Source organism: Acomys minous (genome assembly GCF_964271855.1).
Source record: "Acomys minous genome assembly, chromosome: 5".
Lineage (NCBI taxonomy): Eukaryota > Metazoa > Chordata > Mammalia > Rodentia > Muridae > Acomys > Acomys minous.
In genome coordinates this window covers 56,999,372-57,011,476 of record NC_140494.1, presented here as the reverse complement: position 1 = coordinate 57,011,476, position 12,105 = coordinate 56,999,372, and the positions used below count along the sequence as shown (strand labels likewise).

Here is a 12,105-nt window from a genome sequence, read left to right as displayed (position 1 = left end):
CCACACTGGCTTTTTGAAACAAGGTTTCTCTGTGTAGCATTGGCTGTCTTGGAACTTGTTCTGTAGACCCAGCTGGCCTCGAAGCCAAAGATCCACCCCTCTCTGCCTCCCAAATTCTGAGATTAAAGGTGTGTGCCACCATGCCTGGCTTTACTTTAAATTGTGCACAACTGGGCCTTTAAAACTGTTGGCTCTTCTCAAAGCCACCCAAAGTGAACACCGGAAGATGGGAGCCATGGCTTTCTCTTTCTGCAAGAGCCCGGCTGGGTGGGGCCTTGCCAGCTGGGTGGGGCCTTGCCTCCCCTTCAGAAATCTTTAAGAGAAGGTAGGAAGTGATTCAGGTATCAACGCTTGGATTTCGAAGACCCTCTAGGGGAAAAAAGGTTGAAAGTCATCTGGTGACATTTAGTACAATATAAATGTTCAAGCCTGTTCAATAAGCAAGTATGAAAGGTGAGGTGGAAGTCAGTGCTCCTATGAATGGCTCAGAAATGCCCACGAGGGAGGGTCTGAAGTCAGAGAAGCAACCTTTAATCATTCCAGATGCTTCTCTCCTTATGCTTCCTAATAATGGCAGCCATTCCTAGAAGTAAGTCTTAACAGTGGCATCTTAGGTGGGGCACTGGGGTTTCCATCTTCCTGGGTGGGAGTCTGTAGCTGCCTTGACATTCAGTTCCAAGTCAGGGACCAGAGAAGCAGATGGTTGGGATGAAAGAAAACACATCTGGACGGAGAGCTGTACCAGCGGATGTCTAGACGGAGCACTGCATCATGGAAAGTCCTCCCCCCCCACACACACTTTCATGTTATCTCTTTCTTCATAAAAGCAACTGGATCAAGGGCTGGGGATCCAGCAGGCATGAAATTTTGGGTTTGCTCCTTAGCATCCCCATAAAGCAGGATGGCTGTGCGCGCCTGTGACTCCTCTAGCACTCAGGAGACGGAAGCAGGAGTAGTTGGAGCTAAACGTTGGCCTCTGTTACTTGTGGTCAGCAAGGGCCAGTCTCGAAGAACAAAAAAGTGGACCATGAAATGTCACTCAGTGAACGGCTGTGGATGAGGGTGTACCAACACTGCCAGCTTTCTCTAAGAGCTCACCTCACTAGCCAGTGTAGTGCTAGAAGCTTCCGTTACTTGACCGACCGACATTAGAAGATTTTCCTGAGCTGGGTGACAGTGACACACACCTTTAATCGCAGCACTTGGGATGCAGAGACAGATGGATCTTTGAGTTCAAGGCTAGCCTGGTCTACAGAGTGAGTTCCAGGACAGGCAGGGCTACACAGAGAGACTCTGAAGGCTGGAGTCAAAGAAACTGGGGTGCTCCCTCCTTATCAGCCTTAAGGTGCCTAGCAGGGTAGCTCGCGTAATTCACTGTCTCACTTTCTGTGGGAACCTGGAGGCCAGGACGAATACTGGAGAGACAAAGTGTCCTGCTCATATCCCAGTGGCTCAGCATGGATGCGATTCAACAAAGAGCTCTGCTGTGACTGTTCCTTGAACAGCATTGCTGTAAAACACCCCAGCTCAGGGTGCAAATAACGCCCAATACTTTCTCCCACAGTGCTTGATTTCAACCACAAGATGGCAGACGATGGCTCTCAGATCCTTCACTGCCTTGGCCTGGTGGCACTTGGGAGCGGAGGGAAAGGCAAGCTCAGTGTTCCTTCTCGAAGTGGCATTGATAGTTGTCACGAAATTGCTACAAGCTACACTGTAATGAGGTGGAAGGTTCTAGATGAACCTTATGCTTATGAAACATGTAGAAAGACTTAATTTTATGGAAAACTGTCCTAATGCCATTTGGTCTTATTTACAGGATTGAAAAAAAAAAGTAATTGAATCTGAATCAAAGGGAATAAATTTGATCCCTGTGAAGATACATGACCTCAGGAAAGCTCTCCTCTGAGCCTCAGTTGCATCTATGGTTCAAGAAAGTAGGACTGGAACAAACTCGAAGAATTTCTAGGAACCAGGTCATGAAATGAACTTGCATGCAGAAGGAAGCAGGCTGAAAAGAAGGGCGTGGGGCACCAGTGTGGGTCATGGACCGCTTCCTTCACCCTCCATCCTTTAGGGGAATGGACTGTTCCACATGGCGAATTTTCCAGATAATTGAATTTTAAATGCTGAAATTTGTTTTTCTTTTAACCTTCTGCAATGGAAATCATTCTAAAGTATGTTACACGCTTCTCTGGCTTCTTAAAGTAAGCGTGCTGAGTATAATTTAACCTTTCCTTAATATCTCTAGGTCATGAAGATGACCACCTCTTACTATATATATAGTCGTGTGTGGAGCACTAGGTGCCTCTGGGCACATAGGCAGGGAGACAAGACTCTGTGCTGAGTGGCCCTGGGGACCATAGTATAAAGCTATAATTGGAGAGTCTTCCTTTCTCTCTGTTTCCCTACTACATCACCACCTGCAGTCATTTCTCCAAGTAACACCTTCTCATACCCTCTTGACACTCTGCCTAAATCTGCTTTAATCTAGACAGAAGTCAAGGTTGCCATGGGTAACCAGACTCTAAGCTTGTACCAACCCTAAATTTATTTTTACACATGAGTTTGAGAGGGGACTGAAGGCTGCTTGCTGCCTAGGGCTGATAGTCAGTCAGTCTTTACTGCATGGCATGTCCTTGTGCCATGTGGCTAGTCACCCAGGGCCACATTTGCCTAATGAGACTTCCTTCTGGGATCACGGAGACTCCTCATACTCCAGGAATGCACAGGCACTATCTGGCTGACGCACTATACTACCCTGTGCCTGCATGTGTCTGTTCCTTTGACTTAAGTGGTCAGCACCCAGGCCACTGCAGCTACACAGTGCAATGGCCCACTGTTTACACATGGTTTCAGTTATCTGCGGTCAATAAGCTAAAAAAAAAAAAAAAAATACAGTGTAGTAAAATATTTTGAGAGAGAAAGCACATTCACATAACTTATTATAGTAGTTTGCTATGATTGGCCTATTTTAATAGTACTTACAGTGGTTAATCTCTTACTACATTTAATACCATATTTTTGGACCATAAGATGTACTTCCTCCCAAAAGTGTGTGTGTGTGGTTGGGGGGGGGGGATTAGGGTGCATCTTATGGCCCGATTGCTGTTTTTACTGTTTTTCTGCTCTAAAAACGGGGTGTGTCTTGTGGTCAGGTGCATCTTATAGTCTGAAAAATATGATACGTACTAAACTTTGTCATAAATATATATGTATAGGAAACAGTCCATTAGGGCAGGGTTTAGGAACTGTCTGTGGATAAAGGGGTCCACAGTGATGTCACTAGAATTGTCTCTTTTGTGACTGAGGAGCTGGCAGTGTTTGAGGTTCTTTCTTTCAAACTCAAAGACCTTTGCTCTGTTGTGACATGCGCCCGTGGGTTTGGTTTGCCTGAGGCTGAATGGGTGAGGTGCTAAAAGTTACTCCGGACTGAATATCTTCCTGTGCCAGCAAGTAGTCACTGTGCCAGATAAGTCATCTTCTCTCACCCACCACACAGCTCTTATTAGGAAAACAGAGTCAGCCTCCTGTGCCAAGGGAACTTGCCCATAGTCACAGGCTTCTGGAAGCCAGAGCAGCTCCCTAGAAGGCCTGTGTTCTCTGCACTGTGCTCTGTTCACATTTATTAACCTATAAAAAAAAACCTCCAAAGTTCACATTCTGAAAAAAAACATTTAAAAAGTGAAGTGTGGGCCCTTTTACTTTTCAGAGCAGTCTATTTGTTTTTGTTTGGGTATGTGGGTTCCATCTTAATTAATTCCACATTTTGTTACCAATTTGGAATAAAGTGTCCCCAGGGATCAGATCTGCTTTACTTATAGAGAGCTAGTGGAGGCAGTGACTAAGATTACAAAATATTCCTTGTACGAACTAATCTAAAAACCTTCCCCATTTCTTCCTGCATCAAACACAATACATGGACTATTTCAGAAAATCCCTTCTTTCCCAGAATGATGGCCATGGTTTTTTATAAACAGCGGCTTCTCCCATTTATTACCAGCTTTGTCTTCAAGGGGGAGGGGAGGTATGTGACATCACATGTGACTTTATATTCCTCATTCCTCCACAATGTTCTCTGAAGTCCACAGAAGGAAGAAGCTGTCATCCCTCAAAAACTTCTTGGGGCACCTAGACGCAAACTGTAGGCCATAAGAGTACCAGCCATGGAGGAGGCTCCTGTGGGCCTGGGTTCCATACTGGATGTGTGGCTCCATACAAGAGGGCTGTCAAACCTACCCATGGCTGTTCATATAATTTTGAAATAAGCAACCATGACCTCATCTTCAAGAGTTTGCACCTGTTCCTCCTACACTCAACACATGCAACTCTCAAAGGGCCCCTCCTCCAAAACAAACACAGTACTTTAAAGGTAACAGAGGGCTTACAACAGTGTTAGCTCCCCAAGGGTGTAGTAACAGAGTACCACAAACTGGCTGGCTTAAGAGACAGAAATGTAAAATCCCACAGCTCTAGAAACTAGAGGTCCACAATCAAGAGGTTAGCAGAGCCAGGTTCCCCTGATGCTGTGGACAAACCTGCTTTGGTCCTCTCTCTCCGCTCCGGGCAGTTCTTTGGCGTGTCACAGCATAACTCATCTTGACATGCCATTTTCCCTGTGTGTCTGTGTCCAAATTAGCTTTTGACGGGACACCAATCACATTGCATTATCTGCCCCATTTCAGTACAACCCCATCTTAACCACACATGCAATGGTCTTACTTCTGAACAAGTTTGTATTCTGAGGCACTGGAAATTAGGATTTTCGATATATGGAATTTGGGGTTGGGGTATAATTCAGTCTATAACATCACATCAAACAATTGGAATTCAGAAGCAAACTGCAGAGGTAGACCAGATGCCCCAACGAGTTTCATTAGCTATGGAGGCTCTCAACAGAACCCTAGTTCCTACTTAACATTTCTTAGGACAAATCCTGATATAGCAAAGTAGAAACTGTCAGTTATAATGCGTGGGGAAAAACAACTTGAAAACACCCCAAAGGTCTTTAAAATACCAGTAATAGTCAGCTTTCCATGTATACACAGTCTGTGCATCCGAGGAATATAGAAAGGTAAGCTGAAATACTACCAGGAAAAACACTTTGTACCGAGCATTTTCCTTATTACTATTTCTTAACACAGTATAATTGCTAACAGCTATTTACATCCTATTAGGTATCGTAAATAGATGAGAGATAAAGCACAAGAGGGATGTGCATACTGCAGAGGCAAAAAACGACACCGTTTTTTATGAAGGACTTGAGCATTCTTAGACTTTGGTATTCACTGGGGATCCTGAGAACAATTCTCTCAGATCATGAAAAACAACTGTACCAAGATCCCAGTCTTGTTTCTAGTCTCCAAGCTTCAGTAGCACCTAAGTTGGCCAAAGGAATTCTGCTATGGCTTGGGTGTGATCTGACTCCCAAGGGCTTATGTGTTGAAAGCTTAGTCTGCAATGTGCCAATATTGGCAGGTGCTGTGGACTAAGGGGTGGGGCCAAGTGGGAAGTCCCTAGGTCAGTTGGGAGCATGACATATAAAGGGAAGGTTGGGACCTCTCTCTCTCTCTCTCTCTAACATCTTGTCTGTTGACAAACATGTTCCTGTGGCAATATCATCTACTGTTAGGCCTTCACTGGAGCCTACACATACAGAGCTTCCTGGTCTTAAGTTTCCAGGACTATGAACTAAGTAAATTCTTTCACCCATAAGCAGCCTCCCTCAGGTATTAATAATGCAAAGCCAGTCTAATCTGTGTAATTCCTTCTACAAGATGAGGCAAAAGGCTTGTTTCCTTGTTGGTTTGGGTGGGGAGAGGCTGCGTTGGTTTGTTCTACTTTGCCCTTGGTATTTGTGGTTATACTAAGGAGGTGTTTTGGGCATCCAGAAACCATCCATGAAATTATGCACCAGACTACAAGACTCCAGATGTAGCACCATAGTTAGGAGCACAAATTGTGGAGCTAGACTTACCGGGGTTCAAAGCCCAGTTCTGTCTCTTACTTGGCTGATCTCCCACTCTCATACAGAGGTGTGGTCAGGTACTAAGTGAGGTACTGGCTGGCAGCTGTCCATCCTGGTAGACTCTGCTTAGTAAGTGGTGTGTATCTTTTAATTCTTCAAAAAGGGCCAGGAAGTGATCCTTGAAAAAAAAAACCAAACTAGTCTCCTGTCCTCTGCTGTTACCTTCTGGGTTGTTATGAGGCCGTGGGTTCCCATGACTCCAGGTGCACAGGAGAGTGTGAACTCAGAAGGGTCCAGGACTTCAGCCCACACACACTCCAAAGGGAAGCCAGGCTTCTGAGCAGCTTTGGGAGGCAACAGGTAAGCCCTCAGACTATCCTCCTGCAAGGACAGCACCTCTGTATCTTTGGGGGGCACTTAGGTATGCCAGAAGCTAATACTAGCTGTGTGGTTAATGTGGGAGTACCTGGCCACATGGTATTAATTTACTACTGGAGAGACTAGAGACTAGGTAACTAACGTCAGGCCCACACAACCAACCCTATAATAACCCTGGACACTGTGCCTCGTATGAGCTTTCCTGGTGGCAACACTCCATGTAGGGACCTCTGAGTCCCATGTACACTGCTGATCCTAGGCTGCAACTGAACACTGGCATGGGGTTGCTCCTCGACTCTACCGTGTAGCTTTCACCATGGCTGGTTTCAGTCTTCATCCTTTCACTTGGAGAAACTGGAGCCACGACAGCTGCTCTGGGTGTTATGATCCCACCTAGCCTAGCTCTGCCCGCAACTGGGGTTCTAGGAAGTCTGATTCATCAGAGAAACAACATAACTGATCTGTCTTAACTTCTAACAGTGTTGGGGGATGGGGGTGGCGGTAGGGTAGAAAATACAAGTATGTAAGGATGGGTGTCCTCACTTTGTGTCTAAGGGGAGCCCTGTGACTGTTGCAGGTGAAGTGATGAGCAAATGAAATACACCCAGGACCACAGCCTTTGATTTCTAATTGTAGTGAAATAGATGCTCGGTTGAATGACATAGTCTCATTCAATGGGACATTTCTTACATTATAGTTTCGTGTGTGTGTGTGTGTGTGTGTATGTGTGTGTGTTTTACCTCAAGTTTCAGGGAGAGGGAAATGCTTTGAGTCATGTGAGGGCAATCTGGCTGCGACATCTGTCACCCCATTGATCGCCAGGGTTGATTCGGCTGATCTGGCTGGCTAGGCAGGTGTCCCCTTCCTCCCTCACCACTCCATGTGCGTCCCTCCCAAAGCTGCATGCTTGGTCGAAGAGGATGACCTTCCCCGAATAGAGGAGGACCGGTCTTCGGTCAAGGGTATACGAGTAGCTGGGCTCCCCTGCTAGAACCTCCAAACAAGCTCAGAGTCTAGGTGCTCTTAATGAATGGAACAAAAAAGAAAATAATCATCAAAATAAAACCAACCAACCACATATTCATTGAGCTACTTACTGGCTGACAAATGTCCAGTACAGTAGACACTGCTCAATAAATGGTCTTTCTAGGAGGTGAGCTTAGAAAAATCAAGCCTCCTTCTCGTCTGCTTTAACTCGTGGGATGTTATGAGGCAGCAGGAACCTAAGACTCGGTGTGTTTTCCTGTAGGGCCCAAAAGTCACCCATTGGCTTCTTGCCATGGGACCCATAACTCTATAGGTACAGCCCCAAGTAAGATATAAGTGAATCATAGTCTGGCTGATGATGTCCTTGCTTACCTGGCCCCACTGACGTCGACTCCGACCATCAGCTGTCCATTCAGGGAAAGGATCTCATCCCGGAGGCGGACTTTGCCGCTCTTCCCTGCAGGGCTGTTCTTCCTAAGCTCCGTCACCCAGATGCAGCCCACGTCCAGCACCGGTCCCTGGTGGGTTTTCCTCTTCTTGCCCCCTCGACGCTTTTCTCCATAGTCCCCGAAAACAGGGATGTTCCCAAAACTGAGCCCCACAGTTTCCGTGTCCCCCAGCTGCTTGGTGAGGTACACCGTACAGATCTCCATCTCTGGGGGGCTGAGATCAGGTGGGACCGCGCTCTCATCCACAGCCAAATTCAGCTGGATGTACTCCTGCAGCTTCTGGATGGCTGCCTGGCAGAGCCGCTGCTCGGGACTGTCCCCACCCTCCCGCAGGCTGTTCTGCAGCCACTCGTACAGGAGGGGCAGGTGCAGCAAGGCATTGTCCTGGGTGATGGGCATGGTGCTCACTCCCAGACGCCAGCATCATGGGAGGTCCTGCTTCCGGAAACTGGACCCCATGGGGACCCATGTCCCTTGGGAACGCTCCCAATCAACAGCTTTGGCCACGTTCATGTTCAGGCCAGGAGATGAGCTTGGAGAGGCCTCCTCTTGAGACTGGGATGTTTGCCTTGGCAGGAGGAGGACAGGACACAATTAAACACCACTGGAACAATGGCTCTGGAGTGCTCAGCTCGGGAAGGGAGGAAGTAGCTGACAAGTCCTTGCTTGGCTCATTTCACAGCAGGGTTCATGCAAATGACATGGAAATCAGCTGTTTCCTCAGCAGTGCCAGCATCTTGCCTGGGCTCATTCACACCTGGGAGAGAAAGAGGAAAAACAAAAACTTGGAGTTAAAACATCCAGCCTGGTGAGAAAGGACCGCGTATACTTGTCAGATACAGGCATACTTTAGGAGCCAAATTCCTCCCTTTGTCTGCCAGTCCCCAGTGTAGCTCCCTCCACGTTGAGCCTACAGATTGAAAATACACACACACACACACACACACACACACACACACACACACACACACATGCACACACACTCACACTGGGGGGTGGGGGGGTGATGGGGGTGGGGGTAGTAGGAACCAGTAGCCTCTAGAACACTGCCCTTCTACAGGAAATGTCTTTGCTCAGCACGTAAGTGAAACGCACTTCTGCCAACATACCCTCAAATTCACATCCAATCAGGAGGCTGCATGAAAGGACCCCAGAGAAGCATAAGGAAGGTTCTGGACCACTTTTCAACCCTTTCTAACTCTATTGCCTCTTGAGCCTGCACGATTTGGTTTAAAGGGGATCCAAGAGAGGTGGCAGCTCCCAGCACCATGTAAATAAATTACCTCCGTAACAAAAGCATTTATTTCAATGCTAGGGCTGTCAGCTTCAAGCTACTCAAAATTAATTTAAATTATCATGGCTATTTGCTTGAGATGGGAATCTAATTGGAGACCTATATATAACAGACAGAAATGGATTGGGCTGTTGTGATGGGCCTCTGTGTCCACACAGTCTGTTCCCTAATGGTGTAACTGATCTCAGAAGAGTAAGTTTCTGAAGCTTGCAGAGATCAGCTATGAGGGGCGACAGCGCTCGTGTCTGTAATTGATGATTCCTCGTCTCTAACTTTTCACGACCAGCACTTTATACATAGCACTGTCTCACTGGATGTTGTGGAGAACCACACTTAGTGCAGCCACATAGGGCAGGCTGAGTAACCCACAAGAGATGCTTGAGGCCAGGATGTCTCTGATTTCAGATTTCAGATTAGCTTTTGAAATATTTGCGAATCCATAGTGTCTTGGGATGGGCTCTACATCCCCACCATAAAACTGACTTCTGGTTGCCATAGGCCTTCCACAAAGAATGTTTTCATGAAATGAAGATCCGTGGCATTGAATTTTCTCCCTATGTATCTAGTCCGTGTTCAAAATATTTCAGATTCTGAACGAATTCAAGTTTCAGAGCTCGGGATGAGGGATTCTTGTATGGTGACTGCCCAACTTCTGTTCTGAGACACCGCAAACAACTGCTGAGAGTGCCTTTGCTAATTTCTTTCTTTTTCGTTTTTTTTGGTTTGTTTGTTTGTTTGTTTTGGGTTTTGTTTTTTGTTTTGTTTTGTTTTGTTTTTCAAGACAGGGTTTCTCTGTGTAGCCCTGGCTGTCCTAGACTCGCTTTGTAGACCAGGCTGGCCTCGAACTCACAGCGATCCGCCTGCCTCTGCCTCCCGAGTGCTGGGATTAAAGGCATGCGCCACCACCGCCCGGCTCTTTGCTAATTTCTTGTTACAGGAAAATGAGTGCTCACAGAAGGAGGGACTGGAGAGATGGCTGACAATTTCTCAGTGACAGGAATGGAATTAAAAGAGCGTGCGGTCCCCAGAATAAGCTTGTCTTTAATTTAAGCACACCTTTAATCCCAGACCTTGGCAGACAGAGGCAGGTGGTTCTTTATGAGTTCAAGGTCACACCTGGTGTAAATGGTGAGCTCCAGGCTAGCCAAACATAGTGTAAGATCCTGTCTACAATAGATAGATACATAGATAGATAGATAGATAGATAGATAGAAAGGAAGGAAGAAAAGAAGACCACCTTTGAATGTGTTCAACTTTTGCAATAACTTATCCTCCTTAGACAATTGTTTTCACCTCCTCACCACCTGCCAGGGCAAGAGGGTAGGCTTCAAGGAGTTATCTCTAGCCATTTGACCCCCATCCCATGGCCCAAATTGATTGGCTACAGATCGACAAATGGCCCAAGATGAGCCTGTCAATTTTGGTCATCCCTTACTAGTAACAACCTCTGAGTCGCAAGGGAAGAGAACAATTAAGCACATTGTCCGTCTGTTCTGTTCTCTTCATCGCCTTCGTTCCTTCTGCTTAGGTCGCAGGCTGTCCATATAGCCAGGAGTGAACTCAGGCTGGACTACAGACGCTAGCTACGAGCCAGCATTCCTTAGGAACTTGTAAGGAACTGGATTTTTCACCCTCAAAAGGAGTCATCTCCCTTGGTTATCCACTGACATACACCTGTGGCAGCTATCAGAACACCAGAGCCCATGTTGGCCTCCGGCCTCCTTTTGTACCACAGGGACCTGCTACCCATTTCTAAGTAGCATGCTGGCCCTTCCCTCCTCGCAGTTACACATCCTCCTTATAATCCACATGATTTGTCTACCCCATGCTTTCCATCTTCTGCTATCCTCTTAGTCTCTCTCTCATTTGTGCTTTGTTCTCTGTTTCCTGCTTCCTCACTGCCTCTCCTATTCTCTCCCACTCTCCCCTTTCCTAACCCTGGCCATGTCCAGTCTGTTCCTCTTTTCCTCTGTTCTGGACTCTTCAGATGCCTTTGGATAGTGTCTCTCTCTCTCTCTCTCTCTCTCTCTCTCTCTCTCTCTCTCTCTCTCTCATTAACAATAAAAACACCCCCTTGATGATGAATGGAGCACTTGTCTGTAGTTTCTTTCCTGAGCCCCTCACATACACCACCTAAGTCGTTTTGTTTGTTTGTTTGTTTGTTTTGGTACTGTGGGTTGGGGACTGGGCCCAGGGCCAAGGATAGGGTTTGCAAACCTATGTCAGTAAGCTGCATCTCCAACTCTTGGTTTTGTTTTGTTGTTGCTGTTGTTTTGGGGGGTGGGGGGTGGGACAAGGCTAGTCTCAAAGTGGTGAGCTTCTTGCTTCCGCCTCCCCAAGTGCTACGATTACAGATGTGGGCTATTACACTTGGTCTAAGTAGCTAAACTTCACAACATATTCTGTTTGTTATTAGTATTGGCCCACGTGTGCACACACTGCATGCATGCCTGTGTTCTTCTGTGCACGCATACATGTATGCATGTATGGAAGCCAGAGGATGACTTTAGGGAGTCAGTTCTCTCCTATTGCAGGTTTTGGGTATTGAACTCAGGTGATTGGGTTCAGGCAGCAAATACTTTTTACCTTTGAGTCCATCTCACTGGCCACTTGTTACATTTTTAACATGGAATTCAGCTGGGCTTGGTTCCAGGACTCAAGAGGAAGGGTGGGGCAGGAAGACTGCCTTGTGTACAGAAAGTTCTAACCCATCTGTAACACACACACACACACACACACACACACACACACACACACACACACACACATTCTCTCAAAACAAAAACAAAGTGCGCGCACACACACACACACACACACACACACACTCTCTCTCTCTCTCTCTCTCTTTCTCTCTCAAAACAAAAACAAAGTGCACACACACACACACACACACACACACACACACACACACACACACACTGATGAGAAGGGCTGGAATGCAGGCCCAGGCCCATGCACGATGGCTAAGGTACAGAAAAGCGATGTGCTGAAAGCCACGCCTTCTCTCCTTGCTCTGCCCTGTAATGACC

The 12,105-nt window shown here is 46.7% G+C and overlaps 1 protein-coding gene across 4 annotated transcripts in view; it reads right to left on the bottom strand.

Moving 5' to 3' along the window:
* PDZD2 (PDZ domain containing 2) overlaps window positions 1-12,105 on the bottom strand; it is a 377,862-nt gene that overhangs the window by 225,267 nt on the left and 140,490 nt on the right. For all 4 annotated transcript variants that reach the window (XM_084781102.1, XM_084781101.1, XM_084781099.1 and 1 more), the window contains exon 2: window positions 7,706-8,539. In XM_084781102.1, coding sequence (XP_084637228.1) covers window positions 7,706-8,181 — 476 coding nt within the window. In that variant the 5' untranslated portion in view covers window positions 8,182-8,539. The remainder of the gene's footprint in view (window positions 1-7,705; window positions 8,540-12,105) is intronic.